Below are 12,334 nucleotides of genomic sequence, written 5' to 3'. Positions count from 1 at the left end.
GTTTCTGCGGGAAAAATTTAGAAAATGAACAGTAGAGACATTTTCAAAGAAAATACAGACGACACCCCAAGCGCAAATTGACACAGGTTTATTGAGACATGCCTTCTTCAAAAGAAGACATGACTTCATAGGAAATAAAAAAGCACGAGGGTTTACATAGCACGAGGTAAATTTGGTGAAATGAAAAAGCTTACACAACATTATTTACAAACAGGAGATAATCAAGGACACCTGCCGTGGGTGGAGGTGGCTGGCGAGGCGGAAAACACACAGAATGATCGTATATTGATGTTGAAAATATCCCGACAAATGATCCTGGGAGCTTCCATAAACTCAGAAAATGAAGCCGAAAATGAAATTCTCCTTCCTTGGAAAGATGCTGTGAAATACTGGGAAGAAACCAATCAGATCATCGCCGATTCCGTATCACGAACAAAACGATCAGAGTTGGCAAACATTGCTATTACCTTCCCAAGTGAACAGGAAAGTGAGAGCCAACCACTTCGAAACAAACCCAAACTTCCTGCTATGAGAATAGTTCTACCCAAGAAATACTGCCTGGATGGGTCAATGAGGATGAAACCTATGATAACCGTGAACGAAAAGCGGAACATAAAAGTTCGAATAATGAAGTCAGTGAAGAAAAGACACGATTGGAGCAATCTACTTCGCTTGAGCAAGTCTGAACGCAGAAAAAGGTACTCGCATGTAAGTGGGGGAAGTGAATGGGTTGTTCTTGCAGATGGCACAAAATGGTGGAGAATTCACCAGGATGATATGGATGAATTTAATAAACTACAATCAAGTTCAGATCAACAGAAGTTCGAGAACAACTTTGAAATCAGCAGTGAAGACACGTATGGAAGGGAATCAATTGATTTCAACGAATTCACAAAGGAATCCAGTGGAACTAAAGAACAGAAGCAATTCAGCTTTGTCATAGATCCAAAGAACTATTTAACAAACACAATGTCAATGACCTTTTAATATATCATTTCATATAGTTACATATACCATTATAACCCAAAATAATGCTAAAAATATCATCATTAACATTTGGTAGATTCAACTCGAGACTTGCGATGCAAAATAGACTCATAAATATACTTAATTTAGATTAATCTTAATGACAAAACTCATATATTTATATTCAAATAATCACAAATTACTATAACCTGATCTAGCTTGAGCGTATTCTCCAGATACAAGTGTATAAGTATACATAGAACTTTAGCTATTGGCATACTCACATACCACGCTTTTTATACAAAATCTACTTAAGTCTAACTGATCAGACTGTTCATTTTTGACCTTGTTTTTGTGCGACAGATATTTGCACGAAAGGTTCAAAGAAGACTTTATGGGGTCAACCTTCATGCGCAATTATCCTAACAATGCAAGGCCTTTATAGTCTAAAAGTGAATAAACAGCACATAAGCTCTATCATTATAAAATGTTAAGCTATAAATGGAAAATTGAGGAACATTTTTATGTAACATAAGTAAATGTTTAGCTCTAATTTGTATTACGTACATATTGCGTTCAATACAGGCCTGATACTTATGTAATGTTGTTTCAAACTTGCATTTCTATCACGTGGCATATAGCGTGGAGAAAAGGGTAATCACGAAGGCAAGGTCCAGTCAGGAAACACTGTTTCTCACTTTATCTCCCAAATTAAAATTATGGAGAATGTTGCCAAGAAGCGAAATACAAGACTGCGACGGCGAAGAAGCCAAACGCAACGATTTGCAGGGTTTAAACTTTGACAAAGCATGGCAACGCCCCACTTCTAAAATTCAACTAAGCTCTAACATCCCTGCCTTCAGGCCTGTTCTATGAATTTAATCATATCGAAGACATTATCTTTTTGGCTAATGTTGTTCTGTTTATTCATTAATACTCCATAGTTCATGCAAAGATCCTGATAAAAGTCCTTTGGGTACATGATATTCAATGAATGCATTACTATTGGTGAGTTCTGTGCACTCTTTATCAAACAAAGTTTCATATGAAGATTCAAAATATTCTGAGACATCAGTTTCATTTCTGCCAATTGGTTTTTCTAGTAGCTCCACTAAATCTTTGATCTGTGGATAGTAATGTTGCCGCAAAGTTTCGAGCTCCCATAAAGAACTTTGCAATGCTTCACATTGGCTTGGATCAGCTTCATCTTCTTTATAAGGGTCAGCTAAAATTTTGTTCTTTGACTCAGATAAATCTCCCCCATTTAGATTCTGGCGAGAAAAAAGTACAAAAGAACAATGATAAATGAGATCTATCTCCATTCCTATCACATAGTTACAATACATAGATCACACTTTACGAACCTCTATTTCTCTGTGGATTAAAACTTGACAATTGGGATGTCGACAGATAAGATTTCCCACAAATGTGATTATCAAAGCCACTCCATGAGGTGGAGCACTCAGCCCAAGCCTTGAAAGCCGTTTAATGAAAGCTGCAACCAGATATGCTGGCAAATGAGTTGACATCAAAAACAAATCAGCAAGGTAGAAAAACCGAGCACGATATTTCAGGTGGAAAACTTCTGCATCGAACAAGCTGTACAGTTTTTTATAAAAATCAGGATAATCAAGGTTGTACTTGTGTATTAGGACAAACAAACTGTTTAACGCAAGAATACTGGTCACACCACCAATGTCATAGGAATCAACCAGAAAATCCATCAAAATTTTTGGGTCAACGAGATGAGGTATAACTTTGTCTTCAAGCATGATCAAAACTTGTCGATATAAAGCTTTATCCAGTGGAAGACCAAGGAATGGCACCCAAGCATTAGTAAAAACTTTCTTGTAGGCATTTAGGTTCATTACGTTATGGTTTATGACATTTTGATTGGTTAAAACTGATTCACCTTGGATGACAAATAAGTTATCCAGTTCTTCTTTAAATTGAGGTATGGTAATCAATAGCAAGAGATGGAACACATTTTTAAAAAAATATGACCCACACTCTGATGTACCACTGGAAGATTTTAAGATAATTCTGCTCAAATTCTTCAGCACATAATAACATATATCATTATATTGAAGATATGGTTTCAAAAATGCAACCAAACTATCATTGCTGTACAAGTCGTCTGTTGACTTTTCCACTATTTTCAAAAGTAAATCATTGGCAAAGATAGTGTCCTGTGAATTCTCTTGCATCCTTTGGCTCTCTGCTTTAATGAAAATCATCAAAGTGTGTAAGGCTTTCTCTTTGACTTCAGGAATAGGCGATTGCAGGAGTCCCAGTAACTTATTTACGGTCTGAATATAGTTCTGATTTAACCAACGCTGAAAAATCTCCTCTGGATTGTCAGAAACCTTCCTTTTAGACACTTTTGATACCTTGCTGGTCAATGGGCATGTGCCTGATATGATCCATGTTGAAAACATTTTACCCAAGCCATCAATACATTCCAAAACTACAGACGTATTTTTGCTATCTAGTTCTTCTATAATATCAACAACGTCATTTACTTTACTGGGATTTAAAAGAACGTCCCTTATTTTTTCTTTCAAAGCCATTTCTCTACCGTTTTCTCCACCACAAAAACGTCGTAAAACTAAACACGTGCGTGCGTGCGCATGGATAATATATATAGCTCAGTGGTAATATATGAGTTATGCGAGAAAACTATGGATAAAGGTAGATACAGGGAGGATACGAATAGTAGAACGAAAAGTGGGACGGATAGAAAATAAATTGATAACTGAAAATAATTTTTTTGCGTTTTGCGACACAGAAAAAGTATTTAATCTTTACTATGGCAATGTACGTCAGATATGGAGCCACCTGGAAAAAAAATTATTAATAAAAGTATAAATTTCTAGCATTTTCTTTGATAAACTCCCTATTGTCGCCTAATCACTTTATACAAATTCAAGTCAGCGTACTAGCACAAATGGCAGTTAATTTTACAGGCGGCTTCGGCTCCATATACAACATTTATTCAATAACATGCTGAAAGTGCACATTTATTGGTACATACTAATGAAAAACATAAATTCGCTCCCACTAAAAATGGAATACTTAAGTGCATTCCCAGGTATATTTAATAAACAACATGGTTGAAACTCAGGCAAAACCAACTAAAACATACCTTTTGACTTTTGAGATTGTAGAATGTAAACTCTAAAATCCATTGTAAACAGAGGCAATCAACATAAATCTCGTTCAATATTAGACAATAATTATATTAGACTAGTTACATTCTCGTACCCAGGTTTTGGCTTGTGGTTACCTGTCAGCTGGCTGTATAATTACAATTTCTTGTCAATGAAAGAATTCAGTTTTGAGCATATATTGATATCCCGTTATTGTCTGGAAAATAATTGAGAATGTTAAGTGATTAATGTTCAAATGAACCATAAAAACAAAAGGTAGGGGTAATTTTAAAAAGCCCGGTTACAATTTATTTTAATAACCCTGTGCTTTTGGGACGAATTGTGGCTTGATGATTTAATATTTGTGGTTCGTTATTCAAATATTTTGTTATAAACATAATTACACTTTGAAGAAGGCCCAAATTTCGAAAACTACAATGTCCTACGCATATGTTTTAATAGTTTAATATTCTTTCTAATATTTGACTATCCCTATGATACTGATATCTACTGTCAATCTTCCTAATCCAAAAACTTCAATAATTTTACAAAAATTTTAAACATGTATAGCAATATGTGTTGCATATGACACTGGTGTAAATCAGTAAATGAAATTATTTATGTTTTATCATGTCCTTGATGTCTCGGGGCCAGCATTCTTGCCTGGGGCCAACAATACATTCAATACCATAATGTTTTATATCCACAAATTACAATGAACTTTAATTATATTATGATTGAAGGGTAGATGCTAAGGGAAGTCTTCCCATAGCTCATATATATTAAGAGAGATTTTGAAAACAGTATCTTCTATTTGGAAAATATTCCAGCAGTTTCCTTACTTACCATCTCTTAGGAATAGTTAAACATTGAACATCATATCACCACATACATTACCAAACTACATATACTGGTTACATACTGGTACTTTACAGAAACAACATGGCCATACAGAACCTCAATCTGATGCAGTCTGCTAAATATATCATAAGTGATGTCAATTATATTAAAGTTGGCAATTAAAAATTTGTTAGAGATGGAAGACCAAATGAATGTGAATTACCAGATGCTATTCAAGCTACAGCTGTTGCCTTAAATCTGTGTTTAGCTAATAAGTTCTTGAAAGCCCAGGAAAAGTTACGACCATGGTAAGTCCACTCAGGTATATATAGTGACTTTAGTGAGGAACAGTACTGGTATGTATACAATGTTGAATGTTGATGACATATTTAGTTCAAATTGACCAAAAGTTCTTTGAAGACTATGATAAGTTTTTTGAAGGGCTGTTACTACTAAGATTTGGTAAGGTGATTTATGAAGATGGCAAAGGAACATACAAAGTTATCAAAAAATCTATACAAACAAGTGTATTTCTACAAAGTGTAAATTAAAATCCCAAATGTTACATGATTGATTCTATATTGCAAGAAATGCATATTGGGTTAATTAAAATTTTACTTCTTCTTTTTGTCACTGCTTTGGTTTAGTTCAGATCAGGCTCAATCAAATTATTTATATACAGCTAAATGTAAGAGGAGCTCATTTTTTTAGGGCCAACGAAAGTATGTACCATGCATTGGGTTATGGTACAATAATGTTTTTGCAAGCAATGATGACTTTTGATAAGGTATATGCAGTATCGACCAGTTTATTGATCCAATTTTTATCTGATTATTTAGTCGCTATATATAAGCATGAAGCATATGTTTCTCAATTGTCATGTACATAGTTTTCAAGAGGAGAGTACCCCATATAGAAAATTTGGGGTGAATGTATACTGTGCTTGGAAAATGCTTGGAAAGCAATACAGATATTACTCCAACAAATTTCAGCCAACGTTGAGCTATTTGAAGATCAAAATAGGATTGCTTCAACTGCACCCAGTAGATAAAATCAGCTACAGTATAATACATCCCTGTGACCTTTTTTGCAACTTCTAGACATGTATTGAGGAAGCCAGCCAAAGTATAAAATCAGCCTTGCAAGTTTGTGAAAGGTACTAATACTGTATTTAATAATCCACATGCATTTGTACGTACTGTACATGCATAAGGTGAATTGCGAAAATGGACGCTGATCTCCAAGTCTAACGCTGTTCCTGAAGAAGAGCGGCGGTTTAGCTGCCAACGTCTTTTGGACCAGTGGTACGAGACTGGAGCTTATTTGTGAGAGTACAAAGGTTCACCCCCCTCCTGCTAGATCACTTTGCCACGCCTATTTAGCAAAATACATAAAAATACAGTGGTCATGGATCAACGGTATAGACTAAGGTCATAGGACGTTTAACTGAATATAGATATCGGAGAAAGCATACTTGGTCAGAAACCTTTACGAGCTTCTTATGGAAACCATCCTACGAGGATGCTACAGAAGGTACCTAATATAGAATTCCTGCTATATGCATATACGTAACGTTTTGGGTCATCAAGTCAGCTCGAACCTACTGAAATTTTTTTTTATCAATAACTAGCTTTTTATTTATCGTTATATAGAGGAACTTCATGCAGAACTTTGCTACGCTGAGTGTCTTCTTCAACGAGCTTTACTTAATTTTATCGAGGTTTGATGATATTTTATATTATTTATATTCCATAGTATTTATATTCTCATCGTAAATGTTTCATTATGGTCTTGCATTAATCAATTGAAATTTCTGGAAATGTCAGAATAAAGTTACGACTAACTTCACAGTTATGTATGTAGCTATATAGTATATGTACATACGTACAGTGCACACTTGATATCTGCGTTTTCCATGATATAAATTGAACTGTAGATGCTTTTTTTATTGAAGGACGAAAGTTTGCTATCATTTTTAAGAGGCGGACTGAAAATTAGAAGTTGTTACCACACGTACAAGTATGTACTTAATAAAGTAATTTTGCACATTTTTATATATAGATGCTTTATATTTCTGATTAACACGCGTAATTGGTTGCTTTTGTACAGTATATAGCAGAGTCCTCTACAGATACATAAAAATATACGTTACTTTAAACATGCTAGAGTTTGTTATGACATGATGGAAGATCTTCACAAAGGTGGCAAGGTGTCATCAAGATTCTCTGATTTCAAAGGAGGAGTGAATTTAGGATTAGGTACCTTTAATTTGGTAGGTTTCAAGCAAAGAATGAATTCATAAATCTAGTTTTCTTATAATCTTACTTTTTGCTATTTTTTCTTTGAACTCAAAACTCATGTAAAATCATCATGGCTTTTTTATCGTAAAGAGTTAGTCCTTCATGTACTGTGAGGTTGAAAATATCCCCCGGTGTTCATTGTAATTGACAAATTTTACATTAGTTATACCTTATTACCCCCACATTTAGCTTCTTTCGTTGTTGCCTGCTAAAGTTCTAAGACTGTTGGAGTTTGTTGGCTTTTCTGGTGACAAAGTAAATATTATTTTCATGCTTTGATTGACATAATTACATAAAATACTGCCATTACAATATATACGTAGCAGGTTACATCACATTTATACGAGGATTGCTTCTCGACGAATTCAACGTAGACAATGTAATGTCAATATTTGAAAGAGATCAGTTTTTTGATAATAACTGTAGGCACTTTCTGAATTTTTAGTATTTTGGGTTGGATTTGTTAGACAAAGGTTTTCTTGATGAAGGTCTGCGGTCACCATTGTGTGCGATGGTACTACTTGCTTATCATACTGTTATAACCTACTTTCTTGGTAAGTTTACTAAGTTAGATCACGATAAACACCTAAACGTCATATGATGCCCAAACTCAGGCTACATGAACACGGTGATCGTTTAATCGAGCGTTTTCCTTTGTGGACTATGAATAGGATTTGAACAGAATTTAGGCTGATTTAAGAATGGAGAGTAAAACGTTTTTAAGAACACTTTATAAGGACGCTCGTGTTGAGACTTGAGGTATCAAGGCTAAGTGCGAAAAATACTTTTTGTGCTGTCATGTAATATGGTCATTTTTCATTCACTTTTTTGCCCCATATTCATCACTTTTAAGCCCAATTATACTGTAATGAAGGCTTTTGTTTGGTTTTATGGCTATACAGTAAAACATGCTTGGCTAAATATAACATCTATAATTCAGGCAATGGTGATGGAAACAGCGCGTACGCGGAGAAGATACTGGAACCGTGCATCAAGTTATTTCCTAAGGTAATTAACGTTAATGTGATATTATTGAGATTAAGTGAAGAATTAAAGAATTACAGCATGCAGTTTATGTATGTGCATGTTATAACAGTTAGATTGACTTCAATGGAATATTGCTGGAAAAAAAACAAAACCTGATATAGGCATATAGTACAGTACGTATTTTTTAGTTTTACTTTAGATCGAGGCCTTAGATATTTTGACTTGTCGTTTATATACAGTAATGCCATTGGACTAGATTTATTTTATTTACAAAAATATTTTTCAATAGGGAGCAATTTTCCTGTATTATGGAGGCCGTGTGAAGCATGTTGATGGTCATCTTGATGAGGTACAGTACTGCCTAATGCATGCATTCACTGTATGTTCTTTGTGTAATCTCGATTATTTTGTGAGAACGTGCCTAATCATTGACTGTACACCTTATTTGTCACTAATCATTAATCTAATCTAATCAAACACTAATCCTAAATAGATCCCATTTTATAATCCATTTCAGGCAGTTGTAAAATATCACGAATCAATTGCATCACAGTCAGAATGGAAGCAGTTTCATCACTTGTGCTACTGGGAACTTATGTGGTGTTACTGGTACGACATATGTTTATCTTAGTCGTGTCCTGGTAGATGTCCGATTACATCCATTATGTCTTGCATTATGCATGCAATCAACGCTTTTTATCCATTTTCGCTGCAGCTTTAAACGGGATTGGAAAGAAGCTTATGGTTATGCAAGAAAATTGTTAAAAGAAAGTCGCTGGTCAGCGGTAGGCAACCAGTTCAGACATGTTGCATTAGCTCCTAGAGTGGACGACTGATACAATTTCAACGTTATTTTTGGCTGATAATTTTAACCGTGTTTTTTTTGTTCTAGTGCTCATATATGTATTTCTGTGCAGTGTTTAAGTTAATGGGTAGAATTGACTCCCAATGCGGTGAATTTAACAGTGAAAAGGAAAAAGAGGAAGAAGCTGAAGATTTTATGTTTAGGTTTGTTTGATTTTTGTTGTATGATAAGTTCTGCCCTCACCTTCGACCCACTACTGCAATGTTGTGCGTATATATTCTACATATGGCACTACTCCACGGATGTCATCTTGTGTTTATGATGCGTTGTGTTGTGATAAATATACTTTTGCATGATGTATTAAACTTTTGATGTATCATCATACGAGCTAGGTAATTGTTGTGTATACGATCTAACATGGACCAGGATATTGAGTGATTTGCTAAATCATGAAACGACAAAGTTGAGAAAATTCGATGCTATAACTAATGAAGAGATATTACTGAAATCTTCTCATGTTAAGTGTATTTGTAAGAATTTTATTTTCTTTTATAGAAAAGCTCAGGAACTTAAGCAAAGATTAGCTGGCAAATCGATCCCTTTCGAAAAATTTTCAGTCAGCAGGTGTAAAAATTATTTTGAAAAGGATAAATACCTTTGGTTACCGGGTCTGGTATGAACTCTTTTACCATAATCATTTATATTATTTTACTGTAAAAAGTGAGCTGGCTCAGGTTGCAAACATTGATACATTTTTATGTGCTCATGAAGGAATTGATATTGCTGTGGAATGGATTTCGAATTCTCTATAAAAGACCGGACTTGATAAAAAGTTTGCTGGAACTTGTGCACGACACACAGCGTAAACAGTCGACCACGAGAAGTGATGGTATGAACCGCACATTTTTTATTAGTCATTAGTCATTACGCAGTACGCCAATTCCGGCCAGAATGCATGTGTTACAGAACAGCCAGTGTAGGCAATGTTGCAGCAATGATAAACCGATCTAACGCTTTGGGGCCGGTTGTATGAAAACGTTGTTAACTTTTAACTACAGTTAGTGACAGAATTGACCAATCAGAGTCATGTATTTCTGAGTTAACTACGATTTAACTACGCAAAATGTATATGTAGTTAAGAGGTTTATACAACCGGCCCCTGGACCGGTTGTTTTACGGTGGATGCTTCTGCACTGTTGTTATCAAAATTTTACAAAATAAAACTTCTACTAATAATACACAAAATGTTTTGAAAAGCAAACGATTCATAAACAAACGATAAAAAGAATGAGTAAACGTGCTTTTAAACCACCAGCCCCGACCCGTAAGGCGTAACTGCAAATGAATTCACTGAACCGGCTGATTCTTCTTGGATTGTATAACAATAAAATATGTTGAGGTGTGAAAAAATAAGATGGTTTTGTGAATGTATACACATGCACTACTGTACATACCATAAATATGAATTTTTATTTGATTCAGGGCATGTATACCAAACTGAAGACGTTTGCCTTTTGAAGTTATTAGAGGGAATGTGTGTAAGATGTTTAAACCAAAAGCAGTTGGCTATGGTGTGCTTCCAACAAGTTTTAGCGCAGTAGGTTTTGACAACGATATATTCATTTGTGCATGCGTTTTATTCAATTTTATTACATTCAATTTTATTACATTCAATTATATCAAAATTACTGATTAAGCCTTAATCAGTAATTTTGGTATCATAATCTGTTAAATAAATGAAAGATCAAAAGACCAAAAGCAGTCCTTTTGTGACGGTCGAAAATTGGTCGTTCAATAAACGACGTTTGACGCTGCTAGAGCCTGCATGCATGTATCTCTCTGTATAATTCAATATGCGTGATGATTGTTGGTATTAATGTTGCTATTTTTTCAATAGCGAAGCTGAATTTGCAGAAGGCAGTTATTTAGCGGCGTATACATGTGCTGAGGTTGGTTTCATGCATTTAGACCACGGTGACGTGAGCACGGGCAAAAATTACTTGGAATTAGCCAGGTATGTTTCTCCCCTCTTTCTCCCTCTCATCTACAGACTGTTCATGTTGTAAGTTTTGATGGATTTACTTAGGATTTACTGAACCTGGAATTAATACCAAAATTGTTCATTTCCTTTGGGTTTAACTAGTCCCTATAAATAAGCTAGTAGGTTTATCCTGATCCATTAGATTGTTTGCACCTTATTCCACTTTTACATTTAATTTTCTATTGAAAAATATAGCAAAAAATATCATGGATATCTCCTGGAAAACCGGCTGCGATTCAGGATTCATGGAGCTTTACAGGATTTAGAGTGTGATAAATATAATGTTCCACGGTTCTGTACTTCGGATGAGAATGACGGAAAACAAGTCACTGACCAGTCAACTGCAACCAGCTCTCATGAAACAACCGATGTTAAAACTGTAAACCCTCAGTCTAGTTCTGTGGAGGTAAAAATCTTTAAGGAAACGTCGGTGTGAACGCAACTAACGTTTTATTTGAAACAAAACCCAGCAAAAATTCTTGTTCATTAGTAAGATTTTCACTGCTGCAACTGTTATTTGCCGGTTAAAACGCGGTGAAATGCAAGGCACCCACCCAAAATGGCGAGTCAAATGCCTCAGTAAAAATTTAAAAATAGGTTTCCTGATTAGATATTTTTCATCAATTAATATAGTAGTCCTAATTTTCAGAGAATTGTAATATAACATTAATCTTAACGTCACTAAAAAGGAGTTACATATATATGAAAACAGTGTAATATAGATCTGTAAATGATATTAATATGTATTTATTATCCAAAATTTCGGTAATTAAATTGTGCTGAAATAATCAGCAATTAAGCAGCCTGCGTGCAGGCGTAATACGTAATTAACCTTTGCACGCGGGCTACAGTCTAGCCACGAAAAATAAATTATTAATATATTGTAGTCCTGGTGTTGAATTTTTTGCTGTATTTTAGGATGAAACGTGTCACAATCACTGATAAATAATAGGACTAAATTAGTGCTATGATAAAATCCTGATGAAATGGGAGATGCTCAATGCTCTATTGATATGAATTTTCCGTCATTACCTGTTTAAACGTCGAGTGTTTCATCAGTTTCCAATGAGTTACGTTCCGAATTCAGTTTGCCATGTTTGTTTGTTTGTTTGTTTGTAACTTTGTTTCCCTTAGTTTGAGCATCAAATTCACGTTAATCTGACACTAAAGGGAACAACCGAAACTTTCGTTATCTCAAGCGGGATTTATTTTAGGCCACACATTTGAAGCGATGATGGTGCATATC

At 34.9% G+C, this 12,334-nt stretch overlaps 3 protein-coding genes across 9 annotated transcripts in view; 2 read left to right on the top strand and 1 right to left on the bottom strand.

The window, feature by feature from the left end:
- LOC114527110 (titin-like) overlaps positions 1-1,544 on the top strand; it is a 28,689-nt gene extending 27,145 nt beyond the window's left edge. For 4 of the 7 annotated variants that reach the window (XM_028548718.1, XM_028548716.1, XM_028548715.1 and 1 more), the window contains one exon: positions 215-1,542. In XM_028548718.1, the coding sequence (XP_028404519.1) occupies positions 215-987 (773 nt within the window). In that variant the 3' untranslated portion in view covers positions 988-1,542. Of the gene's footprint in view, positions 1-214 lie in introns of all 7 variants that reach the window. The other 3 variants (XM_028548719.1, XM_028548720.1, XM_028548717.1) reach the window with 2 other exon arrangements.
- A 1-nt stretch (position 1,545) lies between these two features.
- LOC114527112 (nucleolar complex protein 4 homolog B-like) lies at positions 1,546-3,710 on the bottom strand. The gene is made up of 2 exons (XM_028548721.1): positions 2,331-3,710; positions 1,546-2,237 (listed from the first exon to the last, which is right to left on the bottom strand). Exons 1-2 carry the CDS (start codon positions 3,534-3,536, stop codon positions 1,890-1,892), a joined length of 1,554 nt encoding a protein of 517 aa, XP_028404522.1. The 5' UTR covers positions 3,537-3,710; the 3' UTR covers positions 1,546-1,889.
- Positions 3,711-4,247: 537 nt separating this feature from the next.
- On the top strand, positions 4,248-11,958 carry LOC114527245 (tetratricopeptide repeat protein 39B-like). The gene is made up of 20 exons (XM_028548897.1): positions 4,248-4,391; positions 5,150-5,263; positions 5,667-5,742; positions 6,056-6,111; positions 6,412-6,488; positions 6,608-6,675; positions 6,910-6,974; positions 7,122-7,227; positions 7,445-7,510; positions 7,701-7,809; positions 8,196-8,263; positions 8,532-8,591; positions 8,760-8,851; positions 8,958-9,027; positions 9,135-9,250; positions 9,603-9,720; positions 9,819-9,936; positions 10,530-10,644; positions 10,945-11,061; positions 11,284-11,958. The coding sequence occupies exons 1-20, from the start codon at positions 4,372-4,374 to the stop codon at positions 11,522-11,524; spliced, it is 1,872 nt and encodes a 623-aa protein (XP_028404698.1). The 5' UTR covers positions 4,248-4,371; the 3' UTR covers positions 11,525-11,958.
- The last annotated feature ends 376 nt before the right edge of the window (positions 11,959-12,334 follow it).

Source organism: Dendronephthya gigantea, unplaced genomic scaffold, assembly GCF_004324835.1.
Source record: "Dendronephthya gigantea isolate DGI-Jeju-01 unplaced genomic scaffold, DenGig_1.0 000043F, whole genome shotgun sequence".
Classification (NCBI taxonomy): domain Eukaryota; kingdom Metazoa; phylum Cnidaria; class Anthozoa; order Malacalcyonacea; family Nephtheidae; genus Dendronephthya; species Dendronephthya gigantea.
This window is presented reverse-complemented; position numbering and strand designations above follow the sequence as displayed.

What these genes read in the sequence shown, in the direction of transcription:
- LOC114527112 (XM_028548721.1), bottom strand. Translation starts at nt 3,536, where the DNA reads ATGGCTTTGAAAGAAAAAATAAGGGACGTTCTTTTAAATCCCAGTAAA. An exon ending in TAATCCACAGAGAAATAGAG is followed by an intron (nt 2,238 to 2,330) that starts GTTCGTAAAGTG and finishes TTTTCTCGCCAG; the next exon opens with AATCTAAATGGGGGAGATTT.
- LOC114527245 (XM_028548897.1), top strand. Translation starts at nt 4,372, where the DNA reads ATGAACCATAAAAACAAAAG. An exon ending in CAATGATGACTTTTGATAAG is followed by an intron (nt 5,743 to 6,055) that starts GTATATGCAGTA and finishes TGCAACTTCTAG; the next exon opens with ACATGTATTGAGGAAGCCAG. An exon ending in GCATCAAGTTATTTCCTAAG is followed by an intron (nt 8,264 to 8,531) that starts GTAATTAACGTT and finishes ATTTTTCAATAG; the next exon opens with GGAGCAATTTTCCTGTATTA.